At 38.2% G+C, this 22,218-nt stretch overlaps 1 protein-coding gene across 5 annotated transcripts in view; it reads left to right on the top strand.

The window, feature by feature from the left end:
• Galnt1 (polypeptide N-acetylgalactosaminyltransferase 1) overlaps positions 1-22,218 on the top strand; it is an 81,781-nt gene that overhangs the window by 27,677 nt on the left and 31,886 nt on the right. For 2 of the 5 annotated variants that reach the window (XM_031365136.1, XM_031365135.1), the window contains exons 2-4: positions 7,499-7,553; positions 14,586-14,827; positions 19,555-19,729. In XM_031365136.1, coding sequence (XP_031220996.1) covers positions 14,689-14,827; positions 19,555-19,729 — 314 coding nt within the window. In that variant the 5' untranslated portion in view covers positions 7,499-7,553; positions 14,586-14,688. Of the gene's footprint in view, positions 1-7,498; positions 7,554-13,633; positions 13,705-14,585; positions 14,828-19,554; positions 19,730-22,218 lie in introns of those variants that run through there. The other 3 variants (XM_031365138.1, XM_031365140.1, XM_031365139.1) reach the window with 3 other exon arrangements.

The raw sequence follows: 22,218 nt of genomic DNA on the forward strand, positions 1-22,218 counted from the left end.
TTCTTTTCTTTTTAAAAAAAGATTTATTTATTTATTATATGTAAGTACACCGTAGCTGTCTTCAGACATTCCAGAAGAGGGCATCAGATCTCGTTCCAGATGGTTGTGAGCCACAACGTGGTTACTGGGATTTGAACTCAGGACCTCTGGAAGAGCAAGCAGCTAGTACTCTTAACCCCTGAGCCCCCCTAAGCTTTTCTTTAATTCTTTTTCACAAGATTCTTCTTTATATGCATGACCACTATTCCTCAGGATCTGGATCAAACGTGTCTTCCAGCCTCAAGATCTGAATCACTGGTGTGCCTTTCATTTCTGGATTGTAGTTCATTCTAGATATATAGTTAAGTTGACAACCAAGAATAGCTATCACAATCCTTCTCTTAGCAATTTGATACACAATCATATTTTCTATGTCCAAATGAAAACAATAACCAGGTCATAATCATGCCTAACATGATATAACTATCCCTGTTTAACTGCAGACACATAAACAATAAGCTTAGCTGGGTGGGAATCCTGAGGTCAACGGTCACCACTTCCTCAATTCTATTTAATATTCTTGAACACAGGATTTGCCCTCATTTCACTTCCTGGTGCTCCTTTAATCTTTGAATCATACATTTTGTATTTTTCCTTTCTAAGTTTGCTACGTCTGTTCAGAAGGCTTTTCAGAAGAGTGAACCACAGGACAGAGTCTATGCTAGGCTATTTTGAGATTTCTCTTGTCAGTGTAATTAATCTAAATCGCTTCACTTTAGCCTCAGGTAGATGTTTCAGACAGGGCAAAAAGCAGTCACTTTTTTCACCAAAATATCATAAGAACAGTCTCTAGGCCACGTACTAAAATTCTTCTCTGAAACCTCTTAAGCCAGGCCCTATAGTTCTAATCACCCTCAGCATCACTGACTTCCATGCTTTTACTAGTGTGGTCCACTAAGCCCTACTTAAAGCATTCCACTGCTTTCCAAAGTCCCAAAATCCACATTCCTCCAAACAAAAGCATGGTCTGTCCTATCATAGCAATACCTTAGTCCCTGGTACCAACTTCTGTCTAAGCTGGAATTCTGAAGTAGGCTCCAATAGATGTGCTGCCAAAGTAAGTGCAAGTAGGTGAAGAAATAAAAGCAAACCCTTCCTTCTTCCATTGTCTTCGTATAGGCCTCCAGTGGAAGGTATGGCCCAAATTAAAGGTCTGCCTCAATATCTGGGTTAAAGGTACATGTTGATTTAGATTAAGAACATGCGTCATCCCATTTTCTACTGTTGTGACAAAACATCAAGACCAATGCAAAGAGTTTATTCAGAGCTTGCTACTTCACGGGGAGAATCCATGACTCTCATTGCAGGGGATATGGTATCAGGCAGACATAGTGCTGGTGCTGTAGCTGAGAGTTTACATCCTTATCTGCAAGCATAAGGTTAGGGTTAGGGTTAGGGTTAGGGTTAGGGAGAAGTGGAAGGGGCACTAACTGGGAATGGCCTGGGCTTTTGAAACCTCAAAGCTCATCCCTTGTGATAGACCTCCTCAAACAAGAGCATCCCTAATCCTTCCTGATAACCCCACCAACTTCGCACCAGCCTTCAAATGTATGAGTCTTTGGTAGTCATTTTCATTGAAGCCACCACAGGCATCTATAAAAAGCCTACAGCAAGTATCGTACGTGATAGCAAGACATAGTATTCCTTTAGATGTCAGCAGCAGTAAACAGCTGACACTTCCTTTTTCTTTATCATTTCAGTACATTTTTCTTGAAGACCCTGGGCAGTAGAAGCTGCCAGGCTAAAAGAAACAGTAATCATCCTTTAGAGTCAATATAGATGTTTTCATAGAAGATTCAAGAGTCAACTGGGCAGTGGTGGCACACACCTTTAATTCTAGCACTTGGGAGGCAGAGGCAGGTGGATTTCTGAGTTCGAGGCTGGCCTGATCTACAAAGTGAGTTCCAAGATAGAGAAACCCTGTCTCGGAAAAAAAAAAAAAAGAGAGAGAGAGAAAAAAGAAAAAAAAAAGATTCAAGAGTCTATAGAGATTTTTTCAGATCTGTAGTTTACTAGGTTGCTTTATATACAATTACAACAGTAAAGTCAGTTTTGTTGCTCTAAACTAGTAACATATAGTAAAAATTTAGTAATATCTCAGAATAGCTACAAATCCATCTAGGAGATTTGTAATCTCCATTAAAGGAGAATATGTGTCTTTAGGATGTGGTCAAGATTTAAAGTGTGGGGTATTATAGGACTATTTAAGATCCAATAATAACAGGCAGGGTAATATCTTTAAATAGGTCCTGCAGTTCAGTCCATTATCATCGTGGCAGGAAGTTGACAGTTGTACATCTTCATCCAAAGGAAGCAGGCTGTTTCCAGGCAGCTAGGAGGAGGGTCTCCAGGTCCAACCCCACAGCGACCCATTCCTCCAACAAGGCCATACCTCCTAATAGTACCACTTCCTGGGCCAAGCATATTCAAACTACCACAAGAACCAAATCCAGGATTTTCACATTTGTCAAAACAGTATTGTCACACTAAACTACATATACAGACTTTATACTAAACCTTAAAACTCTCATACAAATAAGCATTTGCTTCTGAAATACCTTGGTCATTCTTGACATGTTTCCAAATAGATTTGGAATTAACTTGTTAGTTCCACAAAAATGAATGAATCAAAATATACCCTAGATAATTATCTAAAATTACCAATAAACTGATATATTAATGGCAGTTTGTCATTTTCTTCAGCTTGTATTTTCCTTCTTAATGTTATCTCATGACTGCTAAAAAATCCTTTTTGCTTAGTTCTTTCAATTGTGTTTATGTCTCAGGAAACAGGATCACTACAGGAGTCAGGGTCACAGGGGCTGTCCTCCAGTGCAGTCAGTATCTTCCATAGCCCCAGATAATGAGTTCTGATTTTTGTCTTACCAGCCACCATAACCTGCAGGGCAGGTAAAGGAATGAATTTGTCGTTTGTAGTTATGTAGCAGTTTGATTGGAATGAAAGAACAGGAAAGTGTTCATGTAGTGGACAGCTGCTAGTTTCCTAAAATTTAGATTCTTTTTATTTAAAAAAGTCCCAATATTTTTGAAGCCCTTCTTTCCTTCCTAGCAATAGTCACTAATATGCATTTGGTATGTAATTCTATATGTATAATACAGTTTGGGGCCCGTAAGTAATGTGTCTTGCTTTTACTTGTTAAAGGTAACTAATGGAATAAGCTGTGCCTTTCAGCTGTACTGAAAAAGGTGCCTTTTCTCCCTTGTACTCATATTGACACATAGACATGGTTCTGCTTTATTCATTTTTATCTGCTGTATAGTATTTTGTTATAGGTCATTTATTCATTTTCATTTAGAGATAGTTGTATTTAATGTGTGTGTGTGTGTGTGTGTGTGTGTGTGTGTGTGTGTGTGTGTGCATGTATGTGTATGTGTGTACACCTTTGGAGGCTAGAAGGAGTCAAGATTCTCTGAAGCTGGTGTTGCAGATGGTTATGGCTTGGAACCAAGCTAAGTCTTCTGGAGCCATTTCTCCAGCCCCTGCCCTCACCCCATTTTCCTCTTGATGTACCTTCAGGTTGTTACTCTTTTTCCGGCCATTTTAGACAATACTGCAATCCATTTACTCAGTGTAAATGCCTTCAGACTATGAACCTGGAGTTGGATTATGAAGGGCTATGGTGGTGCTTTCTTTAGGTTTAGATATCGCTATTCCTTTCTTCAGTTTTCATCATATGTTCCTTCTGCTTTCATTATTCATTCTTCCTCTTCCTCTGTTGGTGCAGGGAATTGAACCCAGGGCCTTGCCATCCTAGACAAGTGCTTACCACAAAGGTAAATTTCCAACTCCGCCTTCTTGCTTTGTTTGGAGAAGTTTTTATGTGTTTAATACTAAAATCCTTGAGCTGTTTTGTGAAATTTTCTCCTGGTCTTTGGCTAATCTTTTAACCGCAACAATACAGTTAATGGTTGAATTAAAAAGTAGTAGAAGGAAATAGTCACTCTTTGTGCCTGGTAGCTCACCTAGTATAGTTCCCTCTTTGAAGGGTTGCCATTCTCTGCTTGCCATTCTCTGCTTTCTTCCTGTTGGTTGTAGACAATTGCTCCAGTTCCATCCAGAGACAATAACTGCTCATGGCAGATTAGTTTATATAAGTTTACACTTTGTATGTACACATCTGCTGTGCTTTTACTAACAAGACCTTGTGGAGTCTTTATGATTTTGTCTACATGCCAACTCTTTAAACTTCACTTTACTTTTTAATGTACACATTGTCTTTTTATCTTAATATCGATTTACTCATGTTTGGTTTAATATCTGCCATTTTGTTTTATATTTTCTATATTGTCAGGTTTTCTGTGATTTTAAATCCCATTCCTAATTATCTTTTGAATTGATGTTCCTTTTTTTTTTCAACTTTGGGTTTTTTTCCCCTCCTTTTCCCTCCCCTTCTCTTCCATCTTCTCCTCTCCCTTCTCTTCCCTTTCCTTCCCTTTTCTTGTTTGTAAAGCTATTTGTTGAATACTCCCTCTAACTCTGGGCCACACTCCACTTCTAAACTCAGAGCATTGAGCCGCATGGCAGAGTTCAGAGCAGTAAATGTTAACATAGGAAAGGACCACTAAGAAAGTATAGAGGAATTGCTGACAGAGAGCTGTGCACACTGTCTCTACCATTCCACTTAGATGTTTTAACAATCTCTTTTTACTTGTTTTCAGTGTGATATGTGAACAAAACCCAACATTAATTAAATATCTGTCCTGCATATAAACACGGAGACCTTACATTTTATTTTCAGTTATATTTCTTCTCAAGTGTGTTGTATGGTATTTTTATTCTTGTAATAATTATTGAGCTGCTTTCTCTGTCTTGTGCCAAGAACTGTCAGATACTATAATAATGATATTAGACAGAATATAGGCCTTGAATTTTTGCAGTTCATATGACAATAAGCTGAGTAACTATGTTGACTAGAAAATATTGTAGTCCTCTGGTCTGTGGAAGTTCCTGCTGAGTAACAGTGTTGACTAGGAAATGTTGTAGTCCTCTGGTCTGGGGAAGTTCCTGCTGGATCCTTTCCTTCCCAGAAACTGCTCCCCAGAATGATGTTTGAAGTTGTTTTCTAGTATCTTAGGTTTTGGTTAAAGGAAACCTAACATAAAGTCTTATTTTTAGCATTTAGGCATTTGTATTGAAGAGATAAAACTGACAGAAGAAATTAATAACTTATCCTGAGTTTTGCTTTTCAGTTTCCTTAGAATGTAGCCAACCAAGCATTCCTGTTCACCATGTACTGTTGAATTGTGAGCTCCTAATTCTGTGTTTTTCTGCTTCTCTGTTTTAGTTCAGTTTGTGTAAATATATTTTTTCCCTTTTTCCTAATATAAAACAAATTAGTCTTTTTCCTCACCATTTTTTCCTTGTAATCTCCATCTTCTCATAGCTTTGAAACCTTTTGCAAAGCTATGAAATCACTTTGTAGATTATGATGTGTTCCATCATCTTATTACAACTAAAGATTAGATTTGTTAAGGTAGAATCTGATAGTCCATTTTGTGTTCCTACCACAGAATTCTTGAAAATGAATCATAAATAAAAGCCATGTATTGTCCTAGTTTTGGAGGCTAAGAAGTGCAGTATTAAGTAGGCAGCATCTGACGAGGACTTTTGCTGTATTACAAGGTGGAGGAGTATCACATGGTGAAAGCCAGGATGCAAAGCAGGCACAGTGGCACATACCTTTAATTCTAGCACTAGGGAGGCATAAACAGGTGGTCTCTTTGAATTTGAGACCAGCCTGGTCTACATAGTGAATTCTAGGCCAACCAAGGCTAAATAATGAAACCCTGTCTCAAAAAAAAAAAAAAGTCAATGAGTATTTCAGCTGAGGTCTCTCTTCTTTCTTTAAAGACACTAATCTCATCATGGGATTGGGATTGGTCACCATTCTTTATGGCCTCAGACAATATTAACATTCAAATTTTGGATTTAAGTTTCTAATATACAGCCTTTGGGAGGAACACATTCATGCTAACTGGAGCCTAAGTTTTTTCATGTTTTAGTTTTTTCTGTTAGTATAGTGTCTTGTATGTAATTAACAGAGTTTGAACATACTATGGATATATATTCAGTTGATTAGCTGTAGCCATGTGCTACATAACATGATTTCAGACAAAAGTAGACCAAATATACAATGATATATACCATAGAACCTAGATTTGTAGTAGGCTTTGCTGCTAGCTTTATATAAGTAACACTTTTATGTTCACATAGTAATGAACTTACCTCATGACATGTTTTTCAGAATACACTCTTGTTAAATGGCACATGACTATAATACCATTTCTAAATTGGATATGTCACAGCAGGTTCTAGTTTGTAGTTGTTAAATTTATGTTGAAATTCTACTACTAGATAGGTACTCTACTGTTTACACTTTATTTTTTTCCTTCACAAGATACATTCTGATCTGAATCAATAATTGTAGTTTGCAGGATGGTTGGGGTGGGTTGTTGGCTGTAGGAGCACAGTACCTCATCACTGAAAGGTTATCCTCACATAGAGAGGTTCATATCCATGGAGGGAAGTTTCAAGATTGGTCTGATTTCATGCTGCATCCAGACCTCATTGCTTTCCACAGTTTCACTCTGCCATCTTCAGCTTGATAAGGCTTTCCTTAAAGCTTCAGGATAGCTTCAGGACTCCAGTATATGTTGATTCAAAGAATAGCTAGAGGGAGGAAGATACCATTTCTTCTAAAGAGAAAACTTTCCCCAAATGCTTTCTGATGGATTTCCCAACAGGTTCATTGATCATGATTTAGTTTTGTACTTTTTTTTTCTTTTTCTTTTTTCTTCTTCTTTTTCTTCTTTTTTTCCCCAAGACAGGGTTTCTCTGAGAAGCGCTGGCTGTCCTGGAACTCACTCTGTGGACCAGGCTGGCCTCAAACTCAGAAATCCACCTGCCTCTGCCTCCCAAGTGCTGGGATTAAAGGCATGTGCCATCACTGCCTGGCTCAGTTTTGTACTTTTGTAAGATAAATACATTGGCTGTGGTTGGCCTAGGCCAATCAGGAATAGATGCCTAGTAGAGAATTATCACAAGAATTCCACTGGAGTCTGATAAGGTGAAGAATGTTGGGTGTGAAATAAGGAGTAAACAGCGTCCACTGTAGATGCTGTCTGCTGTCTCTGCCTTCTCTTCTGAGATGGTGATGCCATCACTTTCTAGGAGGAGAAAAGATAATGGATACTATTTCCCCTGTGGTTTTGGTTAGTAACATTTTATCAATTAATTCACTTGTTCTTAAAATAGCAACTAACTGGAGTGCCTATGCACTTATGTTATACCTAGCTTTGGGGAAGTAGCTGAATAATCAGTGGCCTTTCATTCAAGTCGGCAGCTGGCCTGCAGTCTGTATACTGGTAGGAGAGGGAAGGGAGGAGCAAAGAGTTAACTTTGAAATACACTGATTTTAGGAAATTTATTTTTCAACAGATGATTTGAGACATGTGGATTTGTGATATGAATTCATTTGAAAAGCCACTTTGGGGTAAGTTGATAATAATTAGGAATTAATGGTTTCAAGATTATACTTCTTCATGGATTTTGAAACTTACATCCTTTGGATTTTGTGCCTTATGTTCATATATTAGAAAGGCTTGTTTTAGTTTTTTTTTAGACAGAATTACACTATATAGTCCTGGCTAACCTCAAACTCAACAAAAATCCACTTTCCCTTTTCTCCCAAGCTGGGATTAAAGGCATGTGTCACCATGCTCAGCACTAGAATGATTTTGTACTGTTATTATTTTAATTAAAATTTGAGAAAGAGAGCAATAAAGTATAGTCTTATTACTACTTTATTAGTACATTTATATTTATTTCTCATTAGCAAGTCAATTTGAAGACTAGATGAAGACCAGGTTCAGGAAAGACCTTTAGCTAGAATTAGACTTACTCACAATCTTCTAATCATTCATTTAAAGTACTAGTGTTGAAGATACTGGAATAAAGTTTACCTTGCAGATGGTCATTTTCATTGCATCAGTGCATATGTAAAAGAATCCTGATTGTTTCATCTAAGAAAGCACCTTTAGAAATATCACTATTTACTGAGTATGCATTATTGCAGTTGAACTGTAAGATGAGTGTACTTTTCTTTTAAAGAAACAATGAGGCCATGTGGGTTTTAGTTGTTGGTTGCAAATAAAATAAATTGACCTTTCAAAGGCTACATAACTAATTTGAACTTAAACATTTAGTTTAGTAATGAACTTAAATATTTCCTTGTTTTAATATGCAAGTTGTATTGGGGTTCCTAAGACTAACCTCAGGTCTTCTGATTGGCTTGGAGAACTCAGAAGGCTTCCCGTACACTAATACTAACTGCAGAAATACATTGCAGCAAAAGGACACAAAATCTGGAGGACACCAGGAGTGGGCTGCAAATAGCAGGAAGACATGTTGAGTGTGGTGCCTTTCGCTCATAATTTTAGCACTCAGGTGGATGCAGGTGAAGACCTGTCTTAAAGCTGGGGATGACTTAATGGCAGAATGCTTAAACCGTGTGCAAGGTCCTGATGGTCAATATTAGTGGGTTAGACAGAAAGAACATTTTTGCTGGGTGTGATACCTACTCTTATCATCACAGTGCTTAGAAAGTTAGGGTAGGGGAATTGAGTCCTGGGCCAACCATAGTGAGACCTTGCCTTCAAAACAAACAAACAAACAAGGAAAAACAAACAAATAGATAAGGGGGCTAGAGAGACAGCTCAGCTGTTAAGAGCACTAACTGCTCTTCTAGAGGTCCTGAATTCAATTCCTAGAACTACATGGTGGCTCACAACATGGGCTCTGTAATGGGATCCGATGCTCTCTTCTAGTGTGTCTGAATACAGCTACAGTGTACTCTTATAAATGAAATAAAATGAATCTTAAAATAAAAAGGTACATAGCATAGAGATGCTTATTAGAGAGGTGAGACATGGGTTTCTAGGTATTCTTTCTGTAAGAATCATAAAGATATGCTTTCCTCAAGTATGAATGATAGAGACAAGTACAATATATGTCTAGCCAGGATTCACATGCCCTGAGTTCAGTAGGATGCTGGCTATGTAGGTATATACCAGCCTTCTTAAAGAATAGAATTAGCCGGGCAGTGGTGGCACACGCCTTTAATCCCAGCACTTGGGAGGCAGAGGCACTCAGATTTCTGAGTTTGAGGCCAGCCTGGTCTACAGAGTGAGTTCCAGTACAGTCAGGGCTACACAGAGAAACCCTGTCTCGAAAAAACAAATCAAAACAAACAAACAAACATAAATAAATAAATAGAATTCACAGAAAAAAACAGTTTTAAAGAAAGTATGTATTTCATAGTTTTAAAATTTATTAGTTGTAGAACTTGAAATTCAACTTAAAATGATAATATAGTAAATGAAAATTATTTTATCATTTTAATAGTGAGATTATTTAGGAAAACATTTTAGGGTTTTTTTTTTACAGCTTAACTCCTTTTTTCTATCAACTTTTAGAAATAGGTCTTTATGATTTCTTTTATTCATTTTCTCAGAATAGTAGAGTTGTTCTACCATACTGTCTTTTGCAATAAATGGAATATCATTTAAAATAATTAAGTAGTAAGTCATAGTGACTACTTTTTTTTTTTTGTCTTACAAAAAGAAAATCTACCACTTATGCTCAGTAATAAAACAAGATATTGTAGGCACTCTACCTGTTTACATTGTTCTGAACATCATAGGAGCTGAATTAAAAGTCAACAAACAAGAATCAAGTACCTTTCTCAGTTGGGCCTGGTGGTATACGCCTTGTATTTAATCCTAGCTCTTGGGAGACAGAAGCAGGTGGCTCTCTTGAATTGGAGACACTCTGGTCTACAGAGTGAGTTCCAGGACAACCAGGGCTACACAGAGAAACCCTGCCTTGAAAAACCAAACAAGAAAAAATGAAAGAAGGAGGAAGAAGAAAAAGAAGAATCAAGTGCATTTCTATAAATTAGTAATAAAATTACAGTACTCGAGTAGAAGAAAAAATTAAAAATACCTGAAGTTGACTTGAAACAAAATTATGAGATCTATTAACTTGTAACTAGAGAGGCCTCACTAAGTGGAGAGATGAGAGTTGGTAGATTTGAAGAATCACAAGGACAACAGTTCTGATTGCTCATAGATTTCACTTGAACTACAGTAGCTTTTGGAATAGAGCTTTTAAAAGTTAATCTAAAATTATAAAGGGAAACCAGTGAGACACATAGCCAAGGCACTCCTGTATGTGGCAGATGCAGGTGGATCTCTGAGTTTGAGGCCAGCCTGGTCTACATAGCAAATCCTAGGATAACAGGGACTATATATACTCTGTCTCAAAAAAATCAAAAACAAAGAAATAATGAAAGGTGTACATCAAGATGGCTTAGTAGGTTAAGATACTGGCTCCTAGTCTGATGACCTGACTTCAATCTCCATTGTTTGCCTAGGTCCTCAAAGACAACTTTTTTTATTTTCTGAGCTTAAGAGTCCTTCCACCTGGTAGAAAGAGAGAACAGACTCTAGCAAGTTGTCCTCTGACTGTGACACATCCTTCCACATAAAAATGTAATACTTCTGGGAGTGCGGGTTGAGATGGGTTTTCTGTGTGTAGGTATCCCTGGCTGTCCAGGAACTCCATCTGTAGACCAGGCTGGCCTTGAACTCAGATTCTCCTGCCCCTGCCTCCTGATTGCTGGGATTAAATACATGTGCTAACATTTTTTAATAGTTAAAGTGAGACCTCTTTTTTTTAACCATATATTAAGAATAAGCTAGTTATTATAATTATATTGTAATTTAGCAGTTTTACATATGAAGCGACAGGTCAGTGGAACTGAATGTAGGGACTCAAAAACTTAGTTTATAACAGGGTGAATATTCTATGCCTTTAGAAAAAGATAACTTGTTATTTAAGTAGGACTGAGACAATTTATCCTTTTGGGGGACAATGATATTGGTCCCCTACTTATACAGGAAAGGCAAAACATTTTAAGTTTGATACAAAAACATTATTAGTAATGATTTCCAAGTAGAAGTATTTCTTAAGATATGAGAAATGATACTTTTTTGAACCATAAATGATATTCTTTATTAACTAGAACTAGAAAAAAATTACAGGTAGAGCTTATAACTGATACAACACTATATAAAGAATTTCACAGAAAGAAGACAAAACAAATTACCTAATAGAGTATTGGGCCGGATTTCATTAGGTACGTGAGAAAAGAAATGGAATGATCACCAGTTACAGCAGAGACAGTAGAACACCAAATACAAAGGTGGGTATGGTGCTGCAAAGATGGAGACCTGGAAGATGGGAGATGAGGTCTGCAGTTGGAGGCTAGCCTAGAATCAATGGTGATACCTCCTCTCAGTAAACAGGCCAGATATGTAGCTACAAAAAATAGAGATTACACATGAAGATGGTCAAAAATAAGGACTCCTCTCAACAGTGTTGCTAATGTACATACACCAAGCTTATGAAAGTATGTGTTTCTTCTGACTGTGTGTTGGAAAGCTGGAATTCTTGTGATGATGACTCAGGAGCGAAGGAGGGTTTTCACATTTTTAAGTGGATTGTTAAACAAAATGATTTGTAATATGAAATTGAATTTCAGTATCTGTAAGTAAATGGTTGGAATGTTACTACATTCATTTATGTCTGCTTTCTTCCTATAACACCAGAATTCAAAAGAAGTTTACTTTCTGACCCTTTGCCAAACAGTTTGCTAATCACTTCCTAAGTAAATTCTCTTGTATCTGTTTTGAGATCTGGTTGCCACAAAGTGCTCAAAATATCAGAAACGAATGTTTAAGTATGGTCCACCTGTCCTGAACGATTACAGAAACCCTTTAGCACTAACAGCAGAAGATAGCTGTGACCATAGTTTATGGCAGTCGGGAGATTTTACTTTGCAGTATTTGAAGAGGGTTTTTTTTTTTTTTTTTTTTAAGATTTATTTATGTGTATATCTATGAGTAGATGTGAGTATTTTATCTACATGTATACCTGCACTCCAGAAGAGGGCATCAGCCACCATATGATTGCAGGGAATTGAACTCAGGACTTCTAGAAGAGGAACCAGTTCCCTTAACTGCTGAGCCATCTTTCCAGCCTCCCTGAAGAGTTCATTATATTTAGCATATATCATTTTATAAGTAGAAATATAAAATTTCAAGATACTGTTAGAAGCCAAGTCAATTTATCACCTTTAAAAACTGGTATACTAGTCAGTACACTCAACATTACATGCCTCAAATAGAAACACTTGATCTGGTAAGCCCTGTTAAGAGTCTCTACCAGTATTCTAAGTGAGCTTTGTTCTCCTGACCTCTAAACTTGGGATAATAACTCAGAAATAGTTCAGTGATTACAACAGTGACTTTTTAAAAAAAATTCTGAGTAGTGTTTCACTGTGTGTGTGTGTGTGTGTGTGTATGTGTGTGTGTGTAAATCTATAATGCTCTCAAATCTGAAACATTGAATTATAGGTGATATATCAAAACGTTTTAGATTTTGGAACATTTTCAGATTTAGTATTGTAGAGCTCAAAAAATTAAGTCTGTGCAAATATTACAAAGTATGAAAAGCTCTAAAATCTGGAGCAGTTAGTTTCTGAAGCATTTTATATGAAGGATGCTCAAAGATACTTTAAAAAAATTGCATACAGGTTGTTAGGTAGATATGTTTTCTCCTTAGATGTCTCAGTGTGAAAAGACATGTTTTTTAGATATAAATGAACTGACAGTAATATAAGTTTAATGATCATTAGGTCTTAAAGAATGAATCTGGGGAAAGTATTTAGTTGGTAAAGGTCTTGCCTAGTATGCATGAGATCCTGTGTTTGATTCCTAGCTCCACATAAACCTATTGTACCCACTTATAATGCCAGCTTTGGAGTGTTAGAGGCAGGAGGAGTAGAGGTTTAAGGTCATTCTTGGCCCTGTAGGTGTTTTAAGCCCTATTGGTCAACCTGAGACCTGTTCTGTTAGTGTCTGGGTTTGATCCCCTCCCCGATACGTTAGCAGATTCTTTGCCAGACAGTTTTCCATGTGAAATGGCTCAGATATACATTTACATACCCAACTTCCATGCTGAGAGCCATTGTTTTATGTTCTGTAATCCTTTCATGCTTTCCTGTAGTCACTACTCCCTGCATGTGACACAATCAAATGAATAGACATGATGTTGAGGCAGAAAACGTCTGTAGCACCTTTGTTTTCTCTCACCTTGCCATCACAGTGTTGTTCTGATGAAAGACCATATGTGAGCAGAGATGTGAGCAGAGTCCCTAGAGATGTGAGAAGAAGTAATCTATGTTACAAGTATCCTTTAGTACCTTTTTGGGTGACTCTCTGGCTGTTATCTAGCAATGTAAAGAATTACTCTAGGTATTTCATAAATGAACTCACCTGACCTGGAGTGTTCAGATCCTTCATCTTGTAAGACCATTCCCGTAAGAAGCTGCACATCACCTGTCAGCCTGCTTCTTCAGGCATTGCTCACATGACTTTCAGCATGGGGCCCATGGACAAGGTGTTCCTTCAGTTTTCTTTATTGAATAAACTTGATTTGTTTCTGTCCTAGTCAGCAGCAACACTGGCTTTGTGTTAGTTATTCAGTGACATGATTCTCAGGCTGCTCCAGGGCTCTCCAAGGTAAATATTGACTTGTTAGAAACAATTTTACTCTGAGTATCCCTATTACTTTCTGATGACAATATAAGAGTGTCATAGAATGTCAAAGAGTGGGAAGTAGAAACTAAAACCTTAGGACATCAGAGTTTAGGAGTAAGTTTTAGAATCCTTTCCCTTTCCTGCAGTGCATTCTGGGAATGTTTTCTAGGTGAGTAGTGACTTGAGGTTTGTACGTAGGATTTGGTGGGGAAAAGAGGACAGGAATTAGCCTGAAAGAGTATGCAGTACCAGCTGGAGGAGAACTGGATATTCAGACTAGGATGACTGTTTGCTGAAGATCTTGGGCTGATAACTGTTACAGATTTAAACAGTTGGAGAGAAAGGAGGTTAAGACCCATGTTTTGATGAGACTGAAATCCTAGCTTACTGCTGTTTTTTGTTTTTTTTTTTTTTTTAAAAAGACTTATTAGATGTGAGTACACTGTTGCTGTCTAGAGACACACCAGAAGAGGGCATCAGATCTCATTACAGATGATTGTGAGCCATCATGTGGTTGCTGGGAATTGAACTCAGCACCTTTGGAAAAGCAGTCAGTGCTCTTAACTGCTGAGCCGTCTCTCCAGCTGGCTTACTGCTGTTTTAGTTTATATATCCAGTTACAAGAAAATAAGCACATTTTTATAATTTTTAATAGGCTATTTAGATTTCTCTTCTTTAAAGGCCTGTTTACACCTGTTTACCCTTTTTCTATTGAATATTGGTCTATAAGAGTTATTTATATAATAATAGACTTTCTTGTTAATGAAATTAATTCCTATCTTAATATTTATGTTAAATTAATCATATGATCCATTTCTTAGGTATTGAATTTAAGAGTCTTTTCCCCCCTTCTCTCTTTATAGGATATGACTGTGATTTCTGATGAAACCAGATTGGAATAATTTTCATGATATTTGTATATTTATATATATATATTTTAAAATTTTACATTTGACTTAAAGTGCCATGAGAAAATTTGCATATTGCAAGGTGGTTCTAGCCACCTCCTTGGTTTGGGTACTCTTGGATATGTTCCTGCTGCTTTACTTCAGTGAATGCAACAAATGTGAAGAGAAGAAGGAGAGAGGACTTCCTGGTGGAGACGGTGAGTGGCTTTTTATACAGCTGTTTTCTATTTCAAATTTAGATTTATAGCTGTATATTTAACATTTTACATTATATTTTATATAAATTTTAAATCTACATATAGATTTAAATTTTAAGATGATTGTGCTACATTCATTTTTAAGTTCCTATGTGGTGATTATATTTCTAACAGTGTTATGGTTGGTTCTTCTGATAGTTGAATGCTAAAAGTGCTTAACTGGTAGTAGAGCTGCATACCTTGTTCCCTTTAGACCTTTTACCAAATGACAGGGAATCTCATAGTTGGAATTACCAAAATTGTACTGAAGATTGGTCTAATGCCATAATGCAGGGTGAAACATTAAAGCTTTGTGAGCAGGTATCAAGTCTCCTGCGTGACTCTCATTTTCTAGAGCAGTTGTTCTGAATCCTCTCATGCTGCAACCTTTTAACACCGTTCCTCCTGTTGTGGTGACCCCAACTGTAAAATTACCTTCATTGCTACTTCATAACTGTAATTTTAGTACTGTTATGAATCATATAAATATCTGTGTTTTCCAGTAGTCTTAGATGACCCCTGTGAAAGGGTTGTTCAGTACTCTATTTTTTTTTTGTTTGTTTGCTATTGTTTTGTTTTGTTTTTGAGATAAGAGTTTCTCTGCTGGAACTCACTCTGTAGACCAGGCTGTCCTCAAACTCAGATCCACCTGCTTCTGCCTCCCAAGTGCTGGGACTAAAGTTGTATACCATCATGCCTAGCTTGGCATTTTACTCTTTGAAGAAGTGATATGTAGTTATTCTTCTAGTACTAATTTTCTTTGACTCTAATTTTTATAAGGAGAAAGATACTTGGTTCTCTAAAATTTATGATCTAAAAGCTATTTATTTGTGTTAGGAACTGTGCCTGTTTGATTATAATTGCTATAGGTAGGTTTACATAGCCAGCTCTGCTTAGTTGCTGAAACAGGATGTTAGCAATACCTAGGTTAGCCCCATCAATCTACTTATAAGTTCACAAAATACTACTTTTACTATTCATCTACTACACAGCGTTACTGAGTAACAAAACACCGCCTTCTTAATTGGCAGTAGAGCTGCATACCTTGTCCCTTTAGACCAGAGGGCAATGTTACCTCTCACTGGGAAGAAACTGCTGGTCTTTTTTTTTTTTTTTTAAAGATGTATTTATTTATTTTATATGTGTACATTGTCTTCAGATACCAGAAGAAGGCATTAAATCCTGTTACAGATGGTTTTGAGTCACCATGTGGTTGCTGGGAATTGAACTTAGGACCTCTGGAAGACCAGTCAGCGCTCTTAACCGTTAAGCCATCTCTCCAGTCTGAAACTGGTGTTCTTTTCCCAGAGTGGCTTTCCTCTCCTTCATCCCTCTTGTCAGTCAGAATTGGAGCTTATGGTGTCTGTCTAGAATGCAGGGGTTTAAAAGCAGGAGAGAGAGACTCTGTAGCACATGAAAACTCAATTGGAAAATATGTTTAAAGCTCTGTTAGGTGCTGAACAAGAACAGAAAAGTTTTGAGCTGGAGAGATGGCTTAGCAGTTAGGAGCACACTAATTACTCCTGCAGAGGACCTGGGTTCAGTTCTCTGCATCCACACAGTGGCTCACAACCATCTATAACTCCAGTTCCAGTGGATTTGACACATAATGTATATGGTAGTGCACATATGTGCCTACAGGCAAAACACTCATACCAATAAAATAAAAACAATAAACACATTGTACCCAAAACTTAATTTTTATGCCATTCTTGGTCTTACTGCATTCTCTTATTCATCCTGTGTAGATGAGAAATTTAATACAATAACTTCAAAGTTTAGTGTATGCTATAGCCCAAAATTTCTTGGAATATTTTTTATCTTAAAAGCATGGAAGAAACCGGGCGGTGGTGGCCCACGCCTTTAATCCCAGCGCTTGGGAGGCAGAGGCAGGCAGATTTCTGAGTTCAAGGCCAGCCTGGTCTACAAAGTGAGCTCCAAGACAGCCAGGACTGTACAGAGAAACCCTGTCTCAAAAAAAAAAAAAAAAAAAAAAAAAAAAAAAACAAAAAACAAAAAACAAAAACAAAAACAAAAAAACATAGAAGATGGAGCAGAGTCTGAAAAATGCTCCTGATCTGGCAGTGTTTCCTGTTCACAGTACATTCCCACCGTTTTGTATTACTTATGATTGGTTATTCATGGTGCTCCTATAACATCTGTTATAAACACCAGCATTTTCATGTGAGCCTACATATTATTTGAACATAAAGCTCTTTTAAAACACTCTACTAAACGTTTGTAGAGGGTTCATGTCTGAGTCAGGGTCTACTGGGCTGCACCTGCATACAGTATTCATAAGAGATAGTGGCTGATGAGAAACATGGAAGTCCTGGAAGGACAAATATGTGGCAGAGGAGAGATGATAATTTGTTCTGAGTCGTATGTAAATGGCTGTGCTCAAGAACATGGATACGTGTTGCTCCAGTTGACATGTTTCACTGTGGAAGTGGTGACATGAGCTTCTCTTAGTCATGGAACCAGCACACTTTCCAGAGTCATTGACAGGCAGGTTACCACAGAGTTGGGGGTGCTCTGCAGTGGGTATCCCATGAGCCATAGTGGTTAGTGGTTTGCTACGATTACATCTCAAAGATACCAGATAGTCAAAAAGTGACCAAAGATAGCCAAAGATAGCCAATTGGGCTCTGGGCCTGCAGCATTCCAACTCTCCATAGTCTGATTAGCCAGACAGCAATGTAATCTTCAACATAGGTTTGGCTTTTGGAGATTTAAACTTATAAGGATAATGAATGACTTTTTAAAATTATTAGATATTTTCTTTATTTACATTTCAAATGATATCTCCTTTCCCTGTTTCCCCTCTGAAAAAAATAAGACCCCTGTTCCCTCCCCCCTCCCCCTGCTCATCAACCCACCCTCTCCCGATTCCTGGCCCTGGCATTCCTCTGGGACATGGAGCCTTCACAGGACCATGGGCCTCTTCTCCCATTGATGACCAGCTAGGCCATCCTCTGCTACATATGCTGCTGGAGCCATTTAGTCCCATCATGTGTACTCTTTGGTTGCTGGTTTAATCCCTGGGAGCTCTGAGGATACTAGTTAGTTCATATTGTTGTTCATCCTAAGGGGCTGCAAATCCTTCAGCTCCTAGGGTCTTTTCTCTAGCTCCTTCACTCTGTGCTCAGTCCAATGAATTGCTGTGAGCCTCTACTTCTGTATTAGTCGGGCACTGGCAGAGCCTCTCAGGAGACAGCTATATCAGGCTCCTGTCATCCAGCACTTGATGGCATCCACAACAGTGTCTGGGTTTGGTGATTGAATATGGGAAGGATTCCCAGGTGGAACAGTCTCTAGATTGTCCTTTCTTCAGTCTCTGCTCCATAGTTTGTCTCTGCAAGTCCTTCCATGGGTATTTTGTTCCCCCTTCTAAGAAGAATCAAAGTATTCACACTTTGGTCTTCCTTCTTCTCGAGTTTCTTGTGGATCTTTGTATCTTGGGTATTCCGAGCTTCTGGGCTAATATCCACTTGTCAGTGTGTGTATACCATGTGTGTTCTTTTGTGATTGGGTTACCTCGCTCAGGATGATCTTCTCCAGATTCATCCATTTCCCTAAGAATTTTATGAATTCATTGTTTTTAATAGCTGAGTAGTACTCCATTGTGCAAATGTACCACATTTTCTGTATCCATTCCTCTGTTGAGGGACATCTGGGTTGTTTCCAGTTTCTGGCTATTATAAATAAGGCTGCTATGAACATAGTGGAGCATTACATAAGTGTCCTTATTACATGTTGGAGCATCTTTTGGGTATATGCCCAGGAGTGGTATAGCTGGGTCCTCTGGTAGTACTATGTCCAATTTCTGGAGGAACCACCAAACTGATCTTGTATCTCCTTGTACAAAGCTCAAGTCCAAGTGGATCAAGGACCTCCAACATCATATCAGATACACTGAAACTGATAGAAAAGAAAGTGGGGAAGAGCCTCAAGCACATGGGCACAGGGGAAAATTTCCTGAACAGAACACCAACAGCTTATGCTCTAAGATCAAAAATTGAAAAATGGGACCTCATAAAATTACAAAGCTTCTGTAAGGCAAAGGACAGTGTCAATAGGACAAAATGGCAACCAACAGATTGGGAAAAGATCTTTATCAATCCTATATCTGATAGAGGGCTAATATCCAATATATACAAAGAACTCAAGAAGTTAGACTCATGAATGACTTTTTTTAGAAAGGAAAGGGAAGCCGTTTTACTTCCTTTAAAAGGTGGACTAGTAGTTTCCTACGGTAAAGATAGAACCAGGAAGGGGGATATCAGAGGAGGCAGCCTGCATGAACAACAGCATGAGAGGAAGAGAGGCCAAGGCACAGATGGAGAGAAGTGGCAGCCACCAGATAGGAGGGAGTGCTGAGGAGTGGGTAGCAGACTTGGAAAGTTAGATTAAATCCCAGGAAAGGCAGTGAGTGAATAGCAGCTAGGACTGCTTTAGTCCAGGAAGACTGGAGGAGTGGTCTCGGATATCTGCAAAGCTATTTAGCACTAAATGAATAGAATAAGGCTGGGAGGTCAGAGTCACTTCCTCAGCATGGACAGCAGAACATGCTGGGGCAGCCCAGATGAGGCTGCAGTGCTTGTTGAGGGCAGTTTTAACTTGAATGTGTTACTCAGAAGCATGCATTAGTTGTTACGAAATTGGTTTTCAGTTAAGCTTCTTCTTAGTTATAGAGCCAGTGCAGAAGCCTCACGAAGGTCCTGGAGAAATGGGGAAACCAGTCGTCATTCCTAAAGAGGATCAAGAAAAGATGAAAGAGATGTTTAAAATCAACCAGTTCAACTTAATGGCAAGTGAGATGATTGCATTCAACAGATCCTTACCAGATGTGAGGTTGGAGGGGTAAGTACCCAGTTGGTGTGACTGGAGGCTTGTCTGTGTTCCCAACAAGTGCTTGGCCTTAGTGCTGGCCGCTCTGCACGGTTGCTGTTTAATTGTGTGTGAAGCCTAAGTTGAGTGCTGATGAGGTAACCCCCAGATATTACTGTTCTGCTGACTCAGGAGCTAGGGAAGTGATTACTTCTCTAAATGAATTAGTAGTGGATTCTAAACACTTTAAAAAACATTCATATGTTCAATCTTTTACAGAATTGAGGCAGTGAAGTGTGTTGTCCCACATGTACAGTTCACTCAATTTTTATGTGTATGTATACAGCTCTGTAACATCATCTAAACCAAATAAATAGTTCTTTTACTTACTTTTCCAGTTACTTCTCCCACTTCCAGAGACAACCACTGTTTTGACCCCTATAAACTGAGATGGTATACTTACTCTATTATGGAAGACAACAGAGTCTAGACCTCTGCTAGAAAGCCCTGTGCCTGTAGATAGCAGTACCAAATTGCATGCATAAAAACTGTTTAAAAGGAGAGCTGGAAAGATGTGGTCAGGAGTTCAGAGCATGCATTGCTCTTGTGCAGGACCCAAGTTTCACTCCAAGCACCTCCAGTGGGCAGCTCTCAACTATTTACATTTCCAGCTTTAAGAAGATCCAACTCCCTCTTCTAGCTTCTGAGGGCACTTGCACTCATGTGCACATTTCACACACACACAATCACAAAAACAAATAGTAAAAGAAAAATGTGTACTAATGTAGATGTTATGTGCCTTTATAAGTAGATATTATAGGCATATTTAAAATTTTAGATCAACGCTTTCGATGCCTTTAACCCCAGCACTTGGCAGGAATATCTCTGAGTTCAAGGCCAGATGGGTGTCCACGGTGAGAGTTCTATGAGACTCTGTTTCAAAAACATAAACAACAAATGCATAAAAACAAAAAACAACCAAACAAAACCCAGAAAATTTAAATGATCAGTTCCTACAAAATAAAACTTGTTGGCTTTTTTAGTCTATTTTATTTGGGTTCTTTGATCTCTACCTCTCTTCCAACCATTATTCCTTCTAGTATCCCAACACCAGGTAGAAGAGAGTTTAGCGGGGAAGGGGACTTAGGTCTCCTTAAACTACTTCCTGCTGATGAGGGGCATTAACTTCCTTGAGGCGAGTCCATCTTCATCTAGTCAGCTTGTTCTCTAACTTCTTGTCTCTTTTCTCTTAACCATCAGCAGTAGTAGCAGCAGGAGCAGGAACCAGCAGAACAGCTGCACCTTCATCTTCAGAGCACCCCCTCTCCCTCTCTGGGTCTTGGCAATTTTACCTTCTCCATAGTCCTCAAAATTAAACTGGCTGCAACTGGCAGAATCACGATCCTGTCAGACTAAGCACGAGACAGCTGGTCTGCTGCCTTGGAGAATCTGAAGCAGCCCCATATCCCACACCTGGGACTAAAACAAAACATGTTTATATAGCATATCTGGGTTTTTAAAGAAACCAAAACTCTCACTACAATAACTGATACGAGAGTGGAAACTATAAAGTAGTATCACTTTTAAATCCATAAATTACTTAAGGCCTTTATACAGAGACATCTACAAACAGTAACAAGCTTGCAGTCATGCAATCTTGTCACTGAATTACATTTTATGTCGATTTAAGGAAGAAACAAAGCCAAGCTTTTACTAGGAAAAAGAAGGAACATACCAGTGTACATCAGAAATCAGTGATCAGTAAAAGTAGATGGCATAATAAACAAGTGAAAAGTGAATTGAATCTAACATTATGTAAACATCATACACTCAAGCCAAACTGCCATACATAGAACCATGATTAAGTCATTTTAAAGCCATTGAAATTCACAACAGTAACAGAAAAAGTATATGTTGATGTGACTATTTCTTTAAATACGAGAAAGTAGTTGATAAAATTTGTTGCTATCCTGATATCCTTAGGAAGTTCAAAGGGCACTTCCTTAATCTGATCTGAACAGAACAGCGCGGCAGGTAAGCCTCCACAATAGCTGTGTTGAGTTATGACTGGAAGACCAGGGACGTGGAGAGTGCTTATGTCATTACTTACTTCATTGTCACACTGGAGGTCTGCCAGGTGTGCTCTGTGCTCAGTCCTCAGGAGATTGAGGAAAGCCTGGAGATGTATGTAGGCTCTGCCTCAACCTTACTCTCAGCCTTTTATCCTCAAATGGATTACAGATAGAGGATTATAATTCATATTGTTCAGTAAGGTAGGCGGTTGGGGGGTCTATATTTCTAAGGAAGAGATATTAATATATGTTGTTTTTAGGTAAAATTTAGAAGATATTTTTAAAATATCTTTTTAGATATTATTAGAACTAACAAATGTGTGTGTGGGGGGGGGTAAGGATGGCGATCCACTCCTTGAAGGAAATTCTTAAGTACTATTAAGAGAAATAAGCTAAATAAATAAATGAAGAAAATACCCTATGTTCATGATCAGTACTGTAAAGATGTTG

The sequence above is a fragment of the Mastomys coucha genome, unplaced genomic scaffold, assembly GCF_008632895.1.
Source record: "Mastomys coucha isolate ucsf_1 unplaced genomic scaffold, UCSF_Mcou_1 pScaffold13, whole genome shotgun sequence".
In the NCBI taxonomy this organism is placed as follows: Eukaryota; Metazoa; Chordata; class Mammalia; order Rodentia; family Muridae; genus Mastomys; species Mastomys coucha.